At 37.7% G+C, this 16476-nt stretch overlaps 1 protein-coding gene across 2 annotated transcripts in view; it reads right to left on the bottom strand.

Moving 5' to 3' along the window:
* Positions 1-16476, bottom strand: part of agmo (alkylglycerol monooxygenase) — a 37647-nt gene that overhangs the window by 20056 nt on the left and 1115 nt on the right. The window contains exons 1-3 of one of the 2 annotated variants that reach the window (XM_086078858.1): positions 14086-14222; positions 9736-9866; positions 9510-9661 (exon numbers count right to left, since the gene is read on the bottom strand). In XM_086078858.1, coding sequence (XP_085934984.1) covers positions 9510-9661; positions 9736-9866; positions 14086-14112 — 310 coding nt within the window. In that variant the 5' untranslated portion in view covers positions 14113-14222. Of the gene's footprint in view, positions 1-9509; positions 9662-9735; positions 9867-14085; positions 14223-16476 lie in introns of those variants that run through there. The other variant, XM_086078857.1, reaches the window with a different exon arrangement.

The raw sequence follows: 16476 nt of genomic DNA, 5'->3' as shown, positions 1-16476 counted from the left end.
GCCATTAAGTAAAGGGAAGAATAACGGTGAGGATGTCAGTGGAATGTTATCGTTTATGAAAATGAACAATGATTGCAATGGAATGTTTTTGCTTCACTTTGTATTGAGTTGACCACAAAGGGAAAACCTAACACCATCTTAACTGCTCAATCTTCTTTCTTTTTTTTTGTGGTCTTTTTACATTTTTATATTTTGTTATAAATAAATCGAGCTAAATCTAAATTGTATGACAACCAAAGCAACATTTCCCACAAGGAATAATGTAAAGCCAGTTAATCCGTTCCAGACACCCATGAATATTAACAAAAAAATGGTGTTGTTTTTAAGAGGACTACGGTTAAAAAAAAAAAAAACTATAAAAAGATATATATAAATGACTAATGAAATAGAATTAAATGGTAAAATGGATTAAAAATAATAATTCAACGTCACTTCTACCCTTTACCATACAAAAATTACAAACTTTCAGGAATTTTTTTTTGAAAACTGAATCTTACGAAATGTGTTGCATACATAAACTGAGGTTCCACTATAATTGCTTTCTTAAAGTAGCTTTGGGGTACATTATTATTTAACAAAATCAGAATAAATTTAAAATATATCTTGGGTTTTTATTCATGTCTGTTTACAGCAGAATTCATTCTCTGTTGGAAGATTTTAGCAATCAGCTGCTCTTTTTTTTTTTTTTAAATCAGTAAATAAATAGATATGTTTTTATATTTATAATGGGTTTTTTTCTCCTGGTATTTTTACTCCACAAACATACTGTATGCCCAGTTGAGCTCAACATTTTTTGTGCTGATGCCCACAAAACAAAAACAAGACAGCAGAGCCGCTAAGTGCTAATTTGAACAAGTCTTAAGTGTGCTGTTGATCTACCATTAAGTACTTGTTGCTGAGTAAAAAGTAGAAAGTGTTTATGTTCATGCTTTGTTCCAACACCGCAGTCTTTTTTCCCCTTTTCCTTTTCATGCAACAGTAATGTAGCTTGGCAAGGTCCAGCAGCGCGGCCGCGTTAAGATTGATGCTCCTTGTCACCGCTAGGAAGTGGGAAGCGCTAGGCTTCGCTGAAAAAGCCCATGTCCTCATCTCTGAACTCCACGGGACGCCGCATAGTTTGGCAGATGCCGTTCAGGAGGGAAGAGCTCTTAAAAAGTGAGAAGCAAAAAAATAAAAAATAATAAAACACCAGACCCACCTCAACCGCCTCCAGAAACATCCTCAGAACATTTGGTACGTTTTATATGGAGGACATTAACTGCCTGCCGCCTGTTGCTGTGAGCTGGGCTCGCCCTGTACAACTATTCTAACGTTGGTCCAAGACAAAATTATTACAATGCTAACTGCTAGAATGCTAAAAGCTAGCACGTGTGGACACACATTGTTCAATCTGGAAAAGATCCAGTGCCTTATTGGCCAAATGCCACAGTGATTAATTAAAATAAGATACAAAGAATGCTAATAATGTTAACAGATAGCTAACATCATGCGTGGGCCCATATTGTTCATCGTGAAAAACATCTGATGCCGAGAATTGATCAAATACTAACAGTTGGTATGCTCACATATGATCCGCCATGCTGTTTCAAACAACAATTGATCAGATGCTAATCATGCTAACAGTTGATACGTTGAAGAAATGTGCGATGCTCCCGCCAAGCCGGTGAAATTCCAGCAGCATGACATCAGGCTAAGGCCCTCCTGGCACTAATAGCCGGGGCGCTTGATTTAAAGTCCTGTGAATGGAAGTTTATCCTGTCAATCACGGCGCTAATGGGCTGTGAAGTAGATGGCCGTGTTTGGATTGGACGCCTCTCGGATGGCGAGCCAACCCAAACACGGAGTGAAGACTGGACAGGACTGGACCGCTACACCACTGTTCAGCTCAGTCACGCACACCAATGCAAACACACTCTTCCTGGTCAGGCCCACTTTGGCCTACTGAAAACAACTCCTCTCTTCTATACAATTATGAAGTGGTACGTTCCAAGTTCAGACACAATCCACTGGTCCAACTCCGATTTGGTTGACTTTTGCATTGAGATATATTATATTTGGAGTACGGTAATTCATTCAACAATATAAATAGTCATCATTACCTTGTGGTTGAGAGTACCTAACTAGCTAGGATAGCAGATAGCACTAGAAGCTAGCTTAGCAAGGCTATGATTTTGAACAGTTGTAGTTTTAGAAAGACACACAAATATTTTAGTATTTATTTATTGTTTTAATAAATTGGAAATTATTCTTAATTTTATGTGAATAAAGCTATAGTATAACAAAAAAAAGTCATATTTTATGAGAAAAGGTATAGTATGAGAAAAATGTTGACATTTCATACCAAAACATTAATAAGACTGTAAACAAAAATGTAATCATTTTAAGACCATGTAATTAAAAAAAATTGTTTTAAGTGTAATTTTATTCAGGTTCATTTACAATAATGTTAGCTTAACAGCATAATTGCACAACTTATTTTTATAGTTAAATTGCCTCTATTCCAACTATAGTACTATAACTTACCTGGGTGGCAATCCTACAGACATTTAAAAAAAAAATAGCTAACACATTCATCTTTTTTTATTGATATTGTAGCATTATATTTTAAAAATAAAAATAGGCATTACGTTATCAGGCTAACAATAAAAGGAAAAAAGTTACGTGATCCTGAGATGTTTTCATCAATAGATAATTTCATCAATAGTACTATAAGCACGTATATGTGCTCCAGTGCTACTACTAGTATGCTAAAGTTGTTCTCCAAAAATATGCATTATAGTGGATATCAAGCATATGGAGTAAATGATCAAATGGCTTTCCATACTGTAGGTTCATTCAGTCTGCTGTAGGTGGCATGTTTTTAAAGGCTATAAATAGCCTTGTGACATTACGAGGCTAAAAGTAGCCATGACAAAATGGTTTACCGCTGTAACATTACAGATCTGGTCAGCATCGCTACACCGGTAGTCGTCTGTACATTTTCCTCAATTAGCAGCAGGGGCCCCAAAGAAAATATCCCATCACCATTACGACACCAGCGGCAATGAATGTAGACACCACGCAGGATGGCGGACAGCTTTCGTGGTTTCACTGACATCGGAAAAGATCATCTGCAGTGAACTTTCACGCCCTTGCTATATCGCAGATTTTAAAGCTGTCATTTTTACTGGGCTTTTACAGTACACAGGCCACCAAGCACATTAGAAATGAATAGAATGGCTAGAAATGCTTACGTCAAAAACATTCCGCAGCATGTCAGCAGATGTGCAATGATAAACAGAACGACGAGAAAAATGTTGCCAATTGTTGTCTTGCCAGGACACACTCGTGCATACCAACACGGAACGTTGAACATCCATATCCATAGCTTCCCTTTTCACGGTTGTTTGCAACAAAGTCTTCTACTCTGAAGACTCGTTTTGCTAATCTTTTTGGGCGTCTTCACCTTACACGACACTGTAACTGTTGTTCAAATGAATGTTCTAGTGTTTCAGTAAAAAAAACAAAAACATTTGCGGATTATTTCTAGTCATTGTGTTTATTTCTACTGTGCAAGTCTTCTACTTCGATGATTATTATAAATAACTGACAAGAAAATTCTATATCATTTTGATTCCTTTATTTTTAGCATTTCTAGAAATTTATATTGAGCACGTTGTCATGAATCACAAGAGGAGCAATCACATTTATTTTAATGTCACGTACATTAAATAGGTGCACTTAACAGTTTTTCCCATTTTTATGTATGCATATTTCTAGGTGTGTTTATTTCAACTGTGCACGGTGGTGGTTATCATGAATAAAGATCCCATAAAAGCTAATGACACAATTATTGGACATATTATCGAGTTTTGGTCTTCTTCTTTTTTTTGTCTTGCGTCTGTGGATTATTTCTCCTGATTGTATTGATTTCTATTTCTAGAGATTTCTATTGTGCACAATGACAGTTTATGAGTATGTTGTGAGAGGAGGGATTGCACTCCTTACAATGACACGTACATTGGATGCATTATCGAGTCGACAGTGGACGTTTAGAAACTATCATTTCTAGCCATTTGTCTAAATTTCTATTATGCACGATTAGAGTTTTGAATAAGTGGCGAGCTGAGCTGAATCATATTATATATTATTTCCATTGTGCAAGGTGGCAGTTACCATGAATGACTGGTGACATTAAATTAATTGTACAATACATTGACCAATCATGCCAGGCCACAAAAAAATCATGTGGTGGGCCAGATCCGGCCCCTGGACCTTGAGTTTGACACCTGTGCTCCAAGCGGTCGTAAGGCGCTCGCCTGGGTTCAAAGCCCCGCTGATGTTGTTGATGTTATCCGTGCCTCCCGTGAGGCCTTTCACTCTCTTTCTGCCGCGGCGCGACTCCCACATCCTGGCCTTCGAGGCGGGGGCGGGGTTCTTTGGTCAAACCTGCGCCGAGGCCAGGAACTCGCCGTCACCGCCAAGATTTATGAAGTGGCCCCTGGGGGCCAGGTTGAAGCTTCTCTGGCAGTCCTCTTGAAACAATAACATCCACACGGGAGGAGCACTGAGCGCACGTGTTTTGTCTGCTGCTGTCTGCACAGCTGACAGGGCACACGGGAAGTTCAAACAGATCCGACAAAAAAGCTCCTGAGCACGACTGAACGATGGTGACCGCGTCGACTGGCATGATTGATTCTCTGCGCTTAATGCACTGATATCCATTTCCTCCAATCAATACATTAATCAATCAGGGGTTGGACTACTGGCTTCACTGGTAAAGGATCTTACATACAAACTTAGTTCAACTTTAATCTCGATATGTTAAACATAAAATTATGATTTTTACACTACGTTTCTAAAGTTACGAGTGCTTTTCCTTGTAGTATTACACCTTAATTTTCATAATCATTACTTTTTTGCAAGAAAGTTCAAGCTTTTCTCTGAGAATGAGGTATTATAGAAACACGTTGTGCCACAAGAATCCAGTCAGGAGAAGAAGAGGCATAAATCGGGTTTCCATCCACCCATTTTGATTAACATTTTTAAAAATGCAAAAATAAAACGAAATGGAAACGCTAGAAATTCGAAAAAAGGCCCAAGATTCTCAAAAACTTAGATGGGGTGGATTTTGAAGTGTATCGAAAAAAGGAAAATGCTAATTTTGGCTATGGAAACTGGTTTTGCACACATACGTTTGTAGTCCCCAAAAAAATAATGTCGGACGATAAAGTAAGGTATGTTTGGGGAGGACGACAAAACATAAATCTTTTTGGAATTAATTAAAGAAGCGAATATTAATGCTATTTTAGATGGAAAACAGCAAAGAAACGCTACGGTTTATCAAGAATTACAAAAGCAAACTCATACGACGTCATCGGACGGCGCAATCGCTTCCTGTTCTTCTTCTTCTTCTTTTAAATTACTGGTGGATCACATCTCTATGGTGTATACCGCCACCTACAGCGGCGGAGTCCCCTCTCAATATTCACAAAAAGAAGAACAGATGGAAATGAGCAGAATTCGCATGTCTGTTTTGCGCATTTTCAGTAAATTTACTTGAAAATTTTGAAACCTGACTATAGATGGTCGCCAAAGAGCAGAGAGAATAAAGTACGTATAGTATATCGTCGCTGTCCTGTGACAAACACTTATGTCCATTTTTGTCAATTTTGACATTTTTACGTTTATGGGATGAAACAATGCAGACATCCCAAAAACGTTTATTTTCTTTTTTTTTATGGACATAAGTGTTTTTCACAAGACAGCGACGATATACAAACATAAAACATAATGCTAACATAAAACCACAGACTGGCTAACAGAATTTAGCATTGATGTTATGGTCATTTGAAACCTTTAAATTGCAGTAGGAGGGGCCAACATCAAAGACAGCAGTTTTGACCTTGGTGGTATGCCTGACTCCTTCTTGTGACTGCCGAGCGCCAAAATTGCATTGCTGGATAAATGTTGTCAGAACTTTGGGAGGCTTTTTGATGTTTGTTTTGTCCCTGCCTTCTCACATATTGATTAAGCTATGCAGGCACTTCTTTGCGTGCAAATATGAACTTGCCTTTCACTCTATTTATAGATGCAAAATTAGCCAGCGCAATTTATTCTATTCTAATCTATTTGCATATGTTTCTTAGGGTCATATTGACAAAAAGTCCACAAGAGGCAGAGGATCCTTTTACCGGTCGCTCCGGGTTGAGACTACAAGCCATTAGAGACATAATCGTGACCATTTAGCCAGACCGCTCTGCCTTTTTGGGCCACTAAAAGCAGCGTGGCCTGGCGAGACGTCTCTATTATCTCGTGTATAATCAAAGGCGGGACAGCTGAGGGTCTGATTAATGGCCTCCGCCCGGCCGGCGGGGCCGCATTTAGACGCAGAGCTGCCATTAGTGGCGCTGCAGATAGACGCGTAGAGTAAACAGCATCAACGTGCCTGTCAACAACACGGCCGCGTCCGACCCCGGGCCGCCTCGCGCGCACCCAAAACCATCTGCTTCCACGTTCCCTTTGCTATTCTGGTGCACTCCTCAGGTTATTTGATGGATGCGGTCGCAGCTTAACTAAAGGTCACGTCTTGCCCAGAGGTTAGACTGTTTGAGGCGGGGAGCTGCCACTGGCTCCTCCGCAAGCCAAACGACACACAAACACCACAAGGACGCAACTGGAGATTCACAATGCTACCGGGATGGTCACAAGAGGCAATACTGTGATACCTTCAAGTTGTTCGGAAGTGTGCTGAAAAACATGTCCCAAAATTCACTTTTTGGTACCAACTACGCACTCGGGATAGACCGATTATCGGCCAGGCCGATTATTGGTGCCAATATTCGCCATTTTGACAAATATCGACATCGCCCTTCGGAATCTGACGCTTAAGCTGGTATCTCACTGAGCGGTGAACGCGTAGCAAATTTAGGGTTTTCATCAGGATTTGTAAGATGTACACAAGACAGTTTTTACTAGTTGTCGCAAAGACATTTGGAACATATTCAGACCACTTTTCACTGTCTGTGAAGATCTTTTGAAACTTTTTACGTTTGCTGACGAAAACCCCAAATTTGTTACATTCACATGCATTAGTCACTCAGTGAGATTTAAATTTCTACTTTGAAATTAACGCTGACATCCCTAGACTTTTGGGAGGTTTTCAATTAAAAAAAAAAAATTTTAATTAAGAAATTATGTTGAAATTTTGGAAAACTTTATTTACAGTAGAAAACTTTAGTAAACTATTTAATTGCTTAGTTTTTAATTAAGCTTAACATATGTTGATGACCCTAGAAGCTACTTTTTGTTATATGTTATTTGTTATAAGCTGTCAGTTTGTCAGTCATGTTTCAAATTAAAAGAAAATGTTTTTTTGTTTTTGTTTTTACGCTAATATTTTCTTTTTTACTGCAAATGAATATCGGCTTGAAATATCAGTTATCTATGGAGGACCGAAACTGCCCAAATTAAAAAACAAATGAATGGCTAAATTAATAAATAAAATAAAATACATATAAATGGGAATAAAAATGACATATATATATATATATATATTATTATTTTTATTTTTATTTTTTTGGGCAGTTTTGGTTCCCCATAGTTATCGGCCTCCTTGACTACTAATAATCTGTATCGGCCTTTTAAAAAAATTATATCGGTCTATCACTACTACACACCTCAGTAGACCTCATTTAAGACAAAGACTTACAGTCAACCAAAAGGACTGTATATTGCTAGGGATTGAGACTGAGCCCTCCATGAATATTTGATGCCTCACTAAAAAGGTGTTCTTTACTACAACTACTTTTTATATAACTTCTGGTATAAAAGTGACTTTTCCCCTATCATAATATTACAACTTTATTCACATAAAAATGAAGTGATCCCAACAGTAAGTTTGGTTCCGTAAGTGAATTAAATGGAAGTCACGGAAACAGCTTGCGCTGGCAAAAAGTCTGCTCCGGTTTGGACTCCGGAGTTTTCCGTGGCGGGAGAATCCTAAATTTGCGCGTGTGGCCAACGTGAAGCCGAGCAGAAACGTCTCTTTGGTAATGAAGACATCAGCGTGGACGTCTGACTGCCTCTCCAAAGCGTTTCCACTTAATTACGCTGCTGTCCCACTTTCATGTGGCTACGGCAGAGGGGGAAAAGGCCATAAAAGACAAGAAGCTGAAAGTGCTGTTTTACATGGAGCAAATAACAGCCTCACATCCCCGCGCACCACGTTAATCTTTTTGCAATTTTCTATTGGACGCTCTCCATGACGTGAAACGGGAAGATTTATGACCCTCATGCTTCCACGCAAAAAGAACTTTAGGATGTTTCACAGCACTCAGGAGACAGCAGACCTCTGCCAGAAGAACAATGTTGATTTGGCTCAGCATCAAATGCATCAGCTGTACATGCTATAATTTTGCATTATTACTTCACTGAGAATAAAAAAATTAGGGCTGCTCAATTATGAAGAAAACATTCATCGCGATTCATTTAGTAATGATCGCAATCACGATTAGGACAATCATTTGTTTTTGGTACAAAAATGAAAATGTTGAAACATGCTAAATGTCATTTTGAAATTAAAAAGGTGCAAATGAATACATTTTACCAACTCAAAATTATTATTAAAGGTGCATTGTGCCGTTTAAAAAGGTAATGTTTTTTTTTCTTTTTCTACATCATGCATGCTCCACCAATGCCCAGATGAGTACAAAGAGCTCTGACCGTTTTACTCTGACTGCGCGGACCCTGCACACTCCACAGTTTCTTTGGGGAGGGGCGGAGTTTTTCTTACCTCATTTGAAGTCATGTGTTCGTTTGTCAACTGTGGCTGTCGCTTTAAGATTGTGCACGTACTCGCATGCGCACCATGAGCGAGCGTGACACAAATGCTGCAGTTACGCTTTGGGCCAGAGGTGGCAGCCGCGAGTAAAAAAGTGACAAACTGCACAAAGATCCTTTAATAATCTTTTTTTTTTGTAATTGCGGTGTGTAATAATTGAAATTGCCCTGCAAAAAAAGTTAGTGGCTTTTTTATTGAAAAATAAATAAACACAACAAATATTCTGATTCAAGTATAATGTTAGGTGTTTTTTTTTTATTATTATTATTATTATTTAGCAACTTAAAGGTACAAAAATCACTCTTAAGAGGTTTCTATCGAGAATGCCAAAAATATTTGTCAACTGTGGGCCTGTGTAGCCATTTGAGATTCTTTTGTGGGCTTGATAAATAAATTTGATTTCATCCAAAATCTACATTTGACTTTTCTGACTTTCTTCACAATTTAGATTTTTGCAAATTTTATTAAATGGTTTTAAAAAATCCATAAATGAATAAAAATGTCAGTGGATCCAAATAACTTTTTTCTTTGAGGAGCAACTTTCTAATTACGGGGAGCATTTTTTTTGTAGGTTAATCCCAGGGTTTTATTAACCAATACAAATATGACAATATAACATAAAAACCACAGTATACCTCGAAACCATTAACGCATCTCACCAGGAGTGTGAATGTGAGTGTGAAAGTACCGTGGGCGAAGCGGTGGAACCAGTAGTAGCAAAAGTCCACAGCCAGGAAGCTGAGCCACCATGTCCAGGCCGAGTCCCAGGGCAGCTCCACGAGGCGGAAATGCTCCCACACGTACACGTAGGCTGACAGTTCCAGACCTCGCACCAGCAGCCTTGAAGGAGGACAACGTTTGAGTACATTTAAGTAACTGTACTACTGAACAAATTTTAATGAGTGAACACTCACAGCGGGAGCCGCGACATCATCCCTAAAGACAAGGAAAGGATGACATCAGCAAGGTTGTAAAGTTTCTCTCCCGAGATCAACGAGCCCAGCAGCATCTCCAGAACCACCAGGCCCAGGAACAAAGGGTTAGCCTACACACGTACACACACATTCAAATCATGACTCAGCACCTTTTTAGCAAGTACAAATAAGTCATCCAGTGTTGCTTTTTTCAGGACTATTTGCTTTGGAGCAGCTAAGAAAAAAAAAAAGAGGCAGCTTTCAAGTGTGGTCATCCGTGATGTTTGCTTCCCAGCAGCGCCAGCATGGAGGAGGCTGCCAAGGAACACACTGGAAGAACATGTACATTAGCAAAAATAATAATAATAATAATAATTCATAAAAAAGAACAATAAAAATCACTTATGTATCTATCATATTCACATCATATGTAATCTTCCATTTTGTTGCTGCTATGTGAAAATTTTTGTCTTTTTTTTTTTACATTGTTGGGATCAAACTGAATGTTGATCAAAAACGTTTAAAAATAAATAAATAAATAAATATATATATATACATTTGTTTGGTTTTTAATGAGGGGGGAAATGGATATGTGTTTTTACTAAGTTTTTTAAATTCATGTAGTTATTTTTTATGTTTTGGGGATGACTGCATTCAGTTTCATCTCAAAAACATAAAAATGTTAAAAAAATAAAAATAATTTTAAATGGACATAAGTGTTTTTCACATAGCAGCGACTTAATGTGCGCATTGTATTGCACACTACTTGTACTTTATTATCAAAATGTGCATTTTTTTAATCTACCATTCTAATTACTTTTTAATCTGTACAACAGTATACTATTATTTATTCCATATTGTGTGTTGATAATTATTTTAATTTTGCACAAGGGAGCAACACTATCTCGTTGTATCTTAATGTTACAATGACAATAAAGGCTATTCTATTCTATTCTACAATATTGACATCATCTTTAAAACTGTACACCTTCACATGTTGTTTTTTTGTCAACTGGAATCTAAACATTTACTGCCCCCAACGCATAGAAGATAAAGATTAGGCGGTGAATCTCAGCTTGTCACGTGAATTATGAGGGAAATATTCACATGATGGAAGTCGAAACAACACCTCAGAGTATGTATATGTATTAGGGGTGCACATCACTCTAATAAAAGATGATTTGTTACATATCGCGATACGATTCAAAGGACGATTTATTTTGAGTTGCTTGTACTTGTATATAAAATGTGGCATTTCCTTCAAAGTTATATCTCCACTGTAAACAATGATTTTATACACAAGTAGAACAATTCAGTTAGAAGACTTTTGTTACACCTATTATGGTATAACGAGAGTATGCGTCACTGTAGTTAGAACGTGCGTGTTGGGATTGTGTGAAAATAATGCATTTCATGGGAGTGAATGAGGAATGCCATGTAAAAAAAGGCCACCGATGTTCTACTCCAGCCACGTGGTGAGCAGAGTTATTATAGTTTTGGAATTTTCATTGTAGTTCGTTTTTATTTCGTTCTGAGTTTTGTTTTGGAAATTTAGTACGTTTTCAGGGTGGTTCTGTTAGTTTTTATTACATTTAGTTTAGTTTTAGTTCGATTCAGTACTAGTTTTCTTTTTTTGTGTGTGTGTGTGTGTATTTTTTGTGCGCAATATTTAAAAGTAACACATTTCTTACCTAGTGTTGCATTTCATCTTAAATGAGTTAATGAAAAAGCAGGCAAACTGAGACATTAGAGCCAAAAGTCAAGCAGGTAAATTTGTAGCCGAGGAGCGACGCCGTCTGAAGGTGCTTTTCTATTGGCTGCTGCTTGGTGACATCACTTCTGTGTGACACACTTTCAAACGTCTTTATTCCAGTTAATATCAAAATTAATATATTTAAAATCACATTTAAAATCATCCCCAAAGGCTCATGTATTAAATAATTGACTGAAACTAAGAACATTTTCGCAATAATTAATTCGTTTTAGTTCGTTTTGTAAACAAAATTGTTTTGTTTTGTTTTGTTTTTATTAGTTTTCGTTAACTAAAATAACCTTGGTGGTGAGTCAGCATCGCTTATGGCACATTTTCCAGTTGTATATTTGCAAATTTAAAAAATATTTCACCTTCTATTTAATGTTATGTAAACCTGGCTGTAACGCACATATTTATATCATATATGGTGCCTCTACTATATTATCTGTCATTGCTTTTTAATCCATATCTGGAAGGTTGACGCATGACACATTTCGGAAGGATTTCACTCGGGTGCACAAACAAAAATGAAAATGATGTCATTTAATGCATAGTTGTTTTTTTGTAACACTGAATAAATGCTGCGATACGCCCGCTTCTCTGAAAAACACGTCATAACATCTTAATGGCACTGTCAAACATGGAACTAATTACTGCTGCTCAACTTTATCTGCCAGACACTTAGCCACAGCAACACGTGTGCGTTCATATGTGTGAGTCTGTGTAGCGCAACGCCAGGGAGTCGTCAACAGGCGCAGAAATTCCAACATCTGGTCACAGACTGCTACGGACACGTCCGAGTCAAAAGTCCCGTTTCCCCCTCTGAGCAGTAAATTTGAGTTCACATTTGTTTGAGGTTAGGGTACAAAGGGTACGAAACAACAGTTGTTGTTTTTTGGTCAGCTTTGCTGTTTGGGCATGAGGTCGCCTTGTATCTTGTAGAAATGCTCAAAACGCTTTCCATCATTTATTCATTATATTTTATTTATACTTATTATTTACATCATCCGCTATATCCTAACAATATGCTACATCTAGGGATGTATGGAATATACTGTTAGATGGTATAAATTTGGCGTTCACAATAATGTTAATAGATGATGTCATCGTGTCTGCCTTAGTGTGAAAATGGCTTAAGGCACGTCTAAGCGGTACTTGAGCTTTTTTTTGTTGTTGTCTGTTTTGTCTTTTTAAGGCCATCAGCCACCCATCGTCACTGCTATTTGGACACTACTGAACTGCTACCAGTCGCTAAGCTAAATTGCGCCGCCAGCTACCACCTTCGGCTGGCTAAACCCCGTCAGCTAAACACAGTCCTCGCAGGTTAGCGACGCTGCTCCTTTATGTCACTAATATTTGCCTCCATGACAGCGAATAAGCTACATTTTTCTAGCAAATATCGGTAAACCATGCGACACACCAAACAATGACACGAGAAGACGGAGTAGCCATGCTAGCCGCTAAGCTAACATCAAATATAAAGCAGCGACACAGCAGAATAAGTGGGGTAGCATTTAACAGTTTTGCCTTACGAGTAACTTGTAGTGGTCCTACTAGCATGCTGAGGTTATTTGATATCCATCTTAAGGTTGCACCAAGTAGGCCAAAAGAGTCACTAGTACAGTAGCGGAAAAAACATTACTCGTAAGAGACAGTCGTCTAATAACTGCACTGAACTGTCTCATTGGTGAGGCCAAAAAGTATATTAGCACATGAAACTTGAAAGTATGCTGATTAACCATCTTATGGTAACGCTAGCAGGCTAACACAATGCTAGTAAGACGCAGTCGTTCTACAGTGCGCTGAATAATTGTCTATCTATATCAAGGATATGGAATAAATGCTCAAATGGCTTTCCATAGCCAAGTCGATTCGACGCCGTCTGCACTTTTGTAGCCTTTACGCGCCGCTTTTTGTTGGGGATAATTTGGTTCCTCGCGTGGAACATTTGCCGACCAGATGTGGGCGCCTTTCCCTCCATTCATACGTCTCGCCGAGGTCACGCTTGACATAAAACATGGCGGCTGACAAGACACTTTTATCCCGGCTTTCACTACCGCAAAAAGTCTGTAAATCTAAAGACGTCCACTATTAAAGGACTTCTTCTTCTTTTTTTTCCCCAAGAGTCAAATAATTAAAGAGGAACATAACAAACATTGTTGAGTCACTAATTGTTCTTATACACTAATTGACTTTTATGGCAGTTAACGATGCCAGCTTACAAACCGCACGATAATAAAGTTCCCTTCGCACGCTGTCAAATGACAATCAGAGTCACCGAGACTTAAGGAGGCATTTAAGGACAGGTTGCACTCAGGGAGTTTGGAAAAAATAGAATACAGCCTTGAGAAACGAGTTTAACAATATGCAAAAAAGTAATTACACAGAGGTATTATTTTCTTAAATAATACGGTATAAAGATGCTAAATACTTATTAGTCATTGCAATTTAGCATATTTTATCATGACCAGTAGCGCTGATGAATAATTGTAGCCCCCTCCATCATTTAAGTTGCACACCAGACCTGGGCGATATAAACGGTATATTCAATATAAGGTGTCAATTTTGACGAAGGTAAAGATTTTGACTGTCTTTACCGTGGTAGCGCATGTTGATGACGTCATCGTATCTGCGTCCCGGCGTGGCGACTCGTCCTCACGCGATTGTCGAGTTCCAACGTCAACAAGACGCCGCCTCGAGATTATATTGAATTGCCAAATAGGACGCTAAGAAAGTGAATTAATCTGTTTGTATGGTAGGACACAAGTCTGCAGCGTTAGCAACGAGCCACTAACCGGAGCGTAAACAAATGACGACGTTCGGCGAGCCAAACTGCAGCTGCATTCAAATACTGTCGGACATTTCAAACTCAGACAGAAAAAAAGTCAGTCTATGCATTAACTCATTCACTGCCATTGACGGCTATAGACGTCAAAAATTCATTTGAACTATTTCTATTAGTTTAACTTTTTTTTCCCACTTTTGTTAACAAGAATATGAAAACCAATTTTTTTTTTTACATTTAGAACAGATATAAAATTTGTGATTAATCGTGAGTTGTGAATTCATGCAATTAATTACGATAAAAAATATCACGCACATAATTTTGTATATATTTTTTCCTTTTTAAAAAAAATTATAATTGTAATCATTATTTTTTGTTTTTAATAATCTTTTTTTTTTTTTAAGAAAATATAAAAAATTAGGAGCGTCGGGTGATTAATTTGTTTCATCGTAATTAATCGCATGACTTCACTAGTTAACTCACAATTAATCACACATTTTATATCTGTTCTAAAACAATAAAAAATAATCTAGGTTTTCGGGGAAAAAGTTAAACTAATAAATAGTTAAAATTAATTTTTGACATCTATAGTCGTCAATGGCAGTAAATGAGTTAACCATCTAAACGATGTAAGCTTTCTATCAATCTATAAAAGCTGGCATACATTAAGAAGAATGATGGGTGTGATATCACTTTTTTTTTTTACTTAATTACAATCAATGGTGCAACTAGTCACTTGTGTTTACAATACCGAATCATCTACTAGGCTTCCATCCTCCATTCTAGTTGTTGGTATGTCAATGAATCAAAAATAAAGAATAAACCTGCTGTTTTATATAATTCTTTCATATTTTTTTTTATCCATATAGCTTCTATAAAGGACTATGTAAACCAGTAAGCAAATTATTAATTTTAAAAAAAAAGGGAAAAAAAGAGAAAAAAACCCTTTTGATTCTATAACGTGATATATACCTTTGCCGTGAAAGGATGCAGTTTATACCGTGATATACATTTTTGGCCATATCGTCCAGCCTTATTGCACACCCCGCATTACATCAAATGGCCGCCGCAGGAAGACTCTGGCCAGCCGCATCATGGTGGGATGTGGCTTCGGGAAAGACGGACGGAGGTTTTTTTGGCATCCTAACACTCCTAATTACAGCCATTGTGTCGGCTATGTGACGCACTGCCGACTTTGAATCCCCGTGGGCTGAAACGTCTTATTTTATTTTGCAGTTGGTGTAAGTGAGGTTGAGAGGTGAACGGAAAGTTGAAGGAAAGCACCAATTCTCGACTTCCTTTGCTAAGCTGGTACATTGTATTGTCAGTAGTTCTTGGGGGCTGAATTGAGGCGAGCACACACGTAAATAACTTGCGTGTAAATGTTGGGAGTTGGAACCGTCCAATTTTACACACTAAAATCTGTCTAATTATCTTTGTTGTCATTTGTTGTTTGTCGTTTTAAACCTATGTTGTGAAACGCATAAGTAGTCTGCCATTTTGGTTCGAAGGGGATATTTTCCGAGGATTTGGGTGTTGGATTTGTACATTAAACAATAATGCGTCCCATTAACACAAAATCCAGCTCGCATATTTATCATGACACAACGCAGTCAAATCAATTAAGACCCTATGACGTCAAACACTCAAGTCGTCGGCCGATTACCATTCTCATCGGTCACAAGCGTCATTTATCAGAGATTTAGATAGCCCCTATTACACTCAACTTGCCAAGACAGGATCCAGGATCCAAAAGCAATAAAAAAGCAATAAGAATCCAGGATCCAGGATCCAAAAGCAATAAAAAAAACAACTGAAGTACAACACATAGGGAAGCAGCCATTTTATTTTGAAGGTGACATCTTATTATTAACTCATTCCCTGCCGTTGACGGCTATAGACGTCAGAAATTCATTTTAACCATTTCTATTAGTTTAACATTTTTTCCACTTTTGTTAACAAGAGTATGAAAACCTAGAACTATTAAAGTCATGCGATTAACTACAATTAAAAATGTTAACCACCTGATGCAATTAGACAAAAAAAGAAAAGATTATTAAAAATTAGGGGCGTCAGGCGATAACATTTTTTTATTGTAATTAATCGCATGACTTCACTAGTTAACTCTTGATTAATCACAAATTTTACATCTGTTCTTAATGTACAATTTAAAAAAAATGAGGTTTTCATAATCTTGTAAACA

The sequence above is a fragment of the Leptonotus elevatus genome, chromosome 6, assembly GCF_054856555.1.
Source record: "Leptonotus elevatus isolate MCC_2025b chromosome 6, RoL_Lele_1.0, whole genome shotgun sequence".
In the NCBI taxonomy this organism is placed as follows: Eukaryota; Metazoa; Chordata; class Actinopteri; order Syngnathiformes; family Syngnathidae; genus Leptonotus; species Leptonotus elevatus.
Note: the sequence above shows the minus strand (reverse complement) of the source record. Positions and strands in the feature narration are given on the sequence as shown.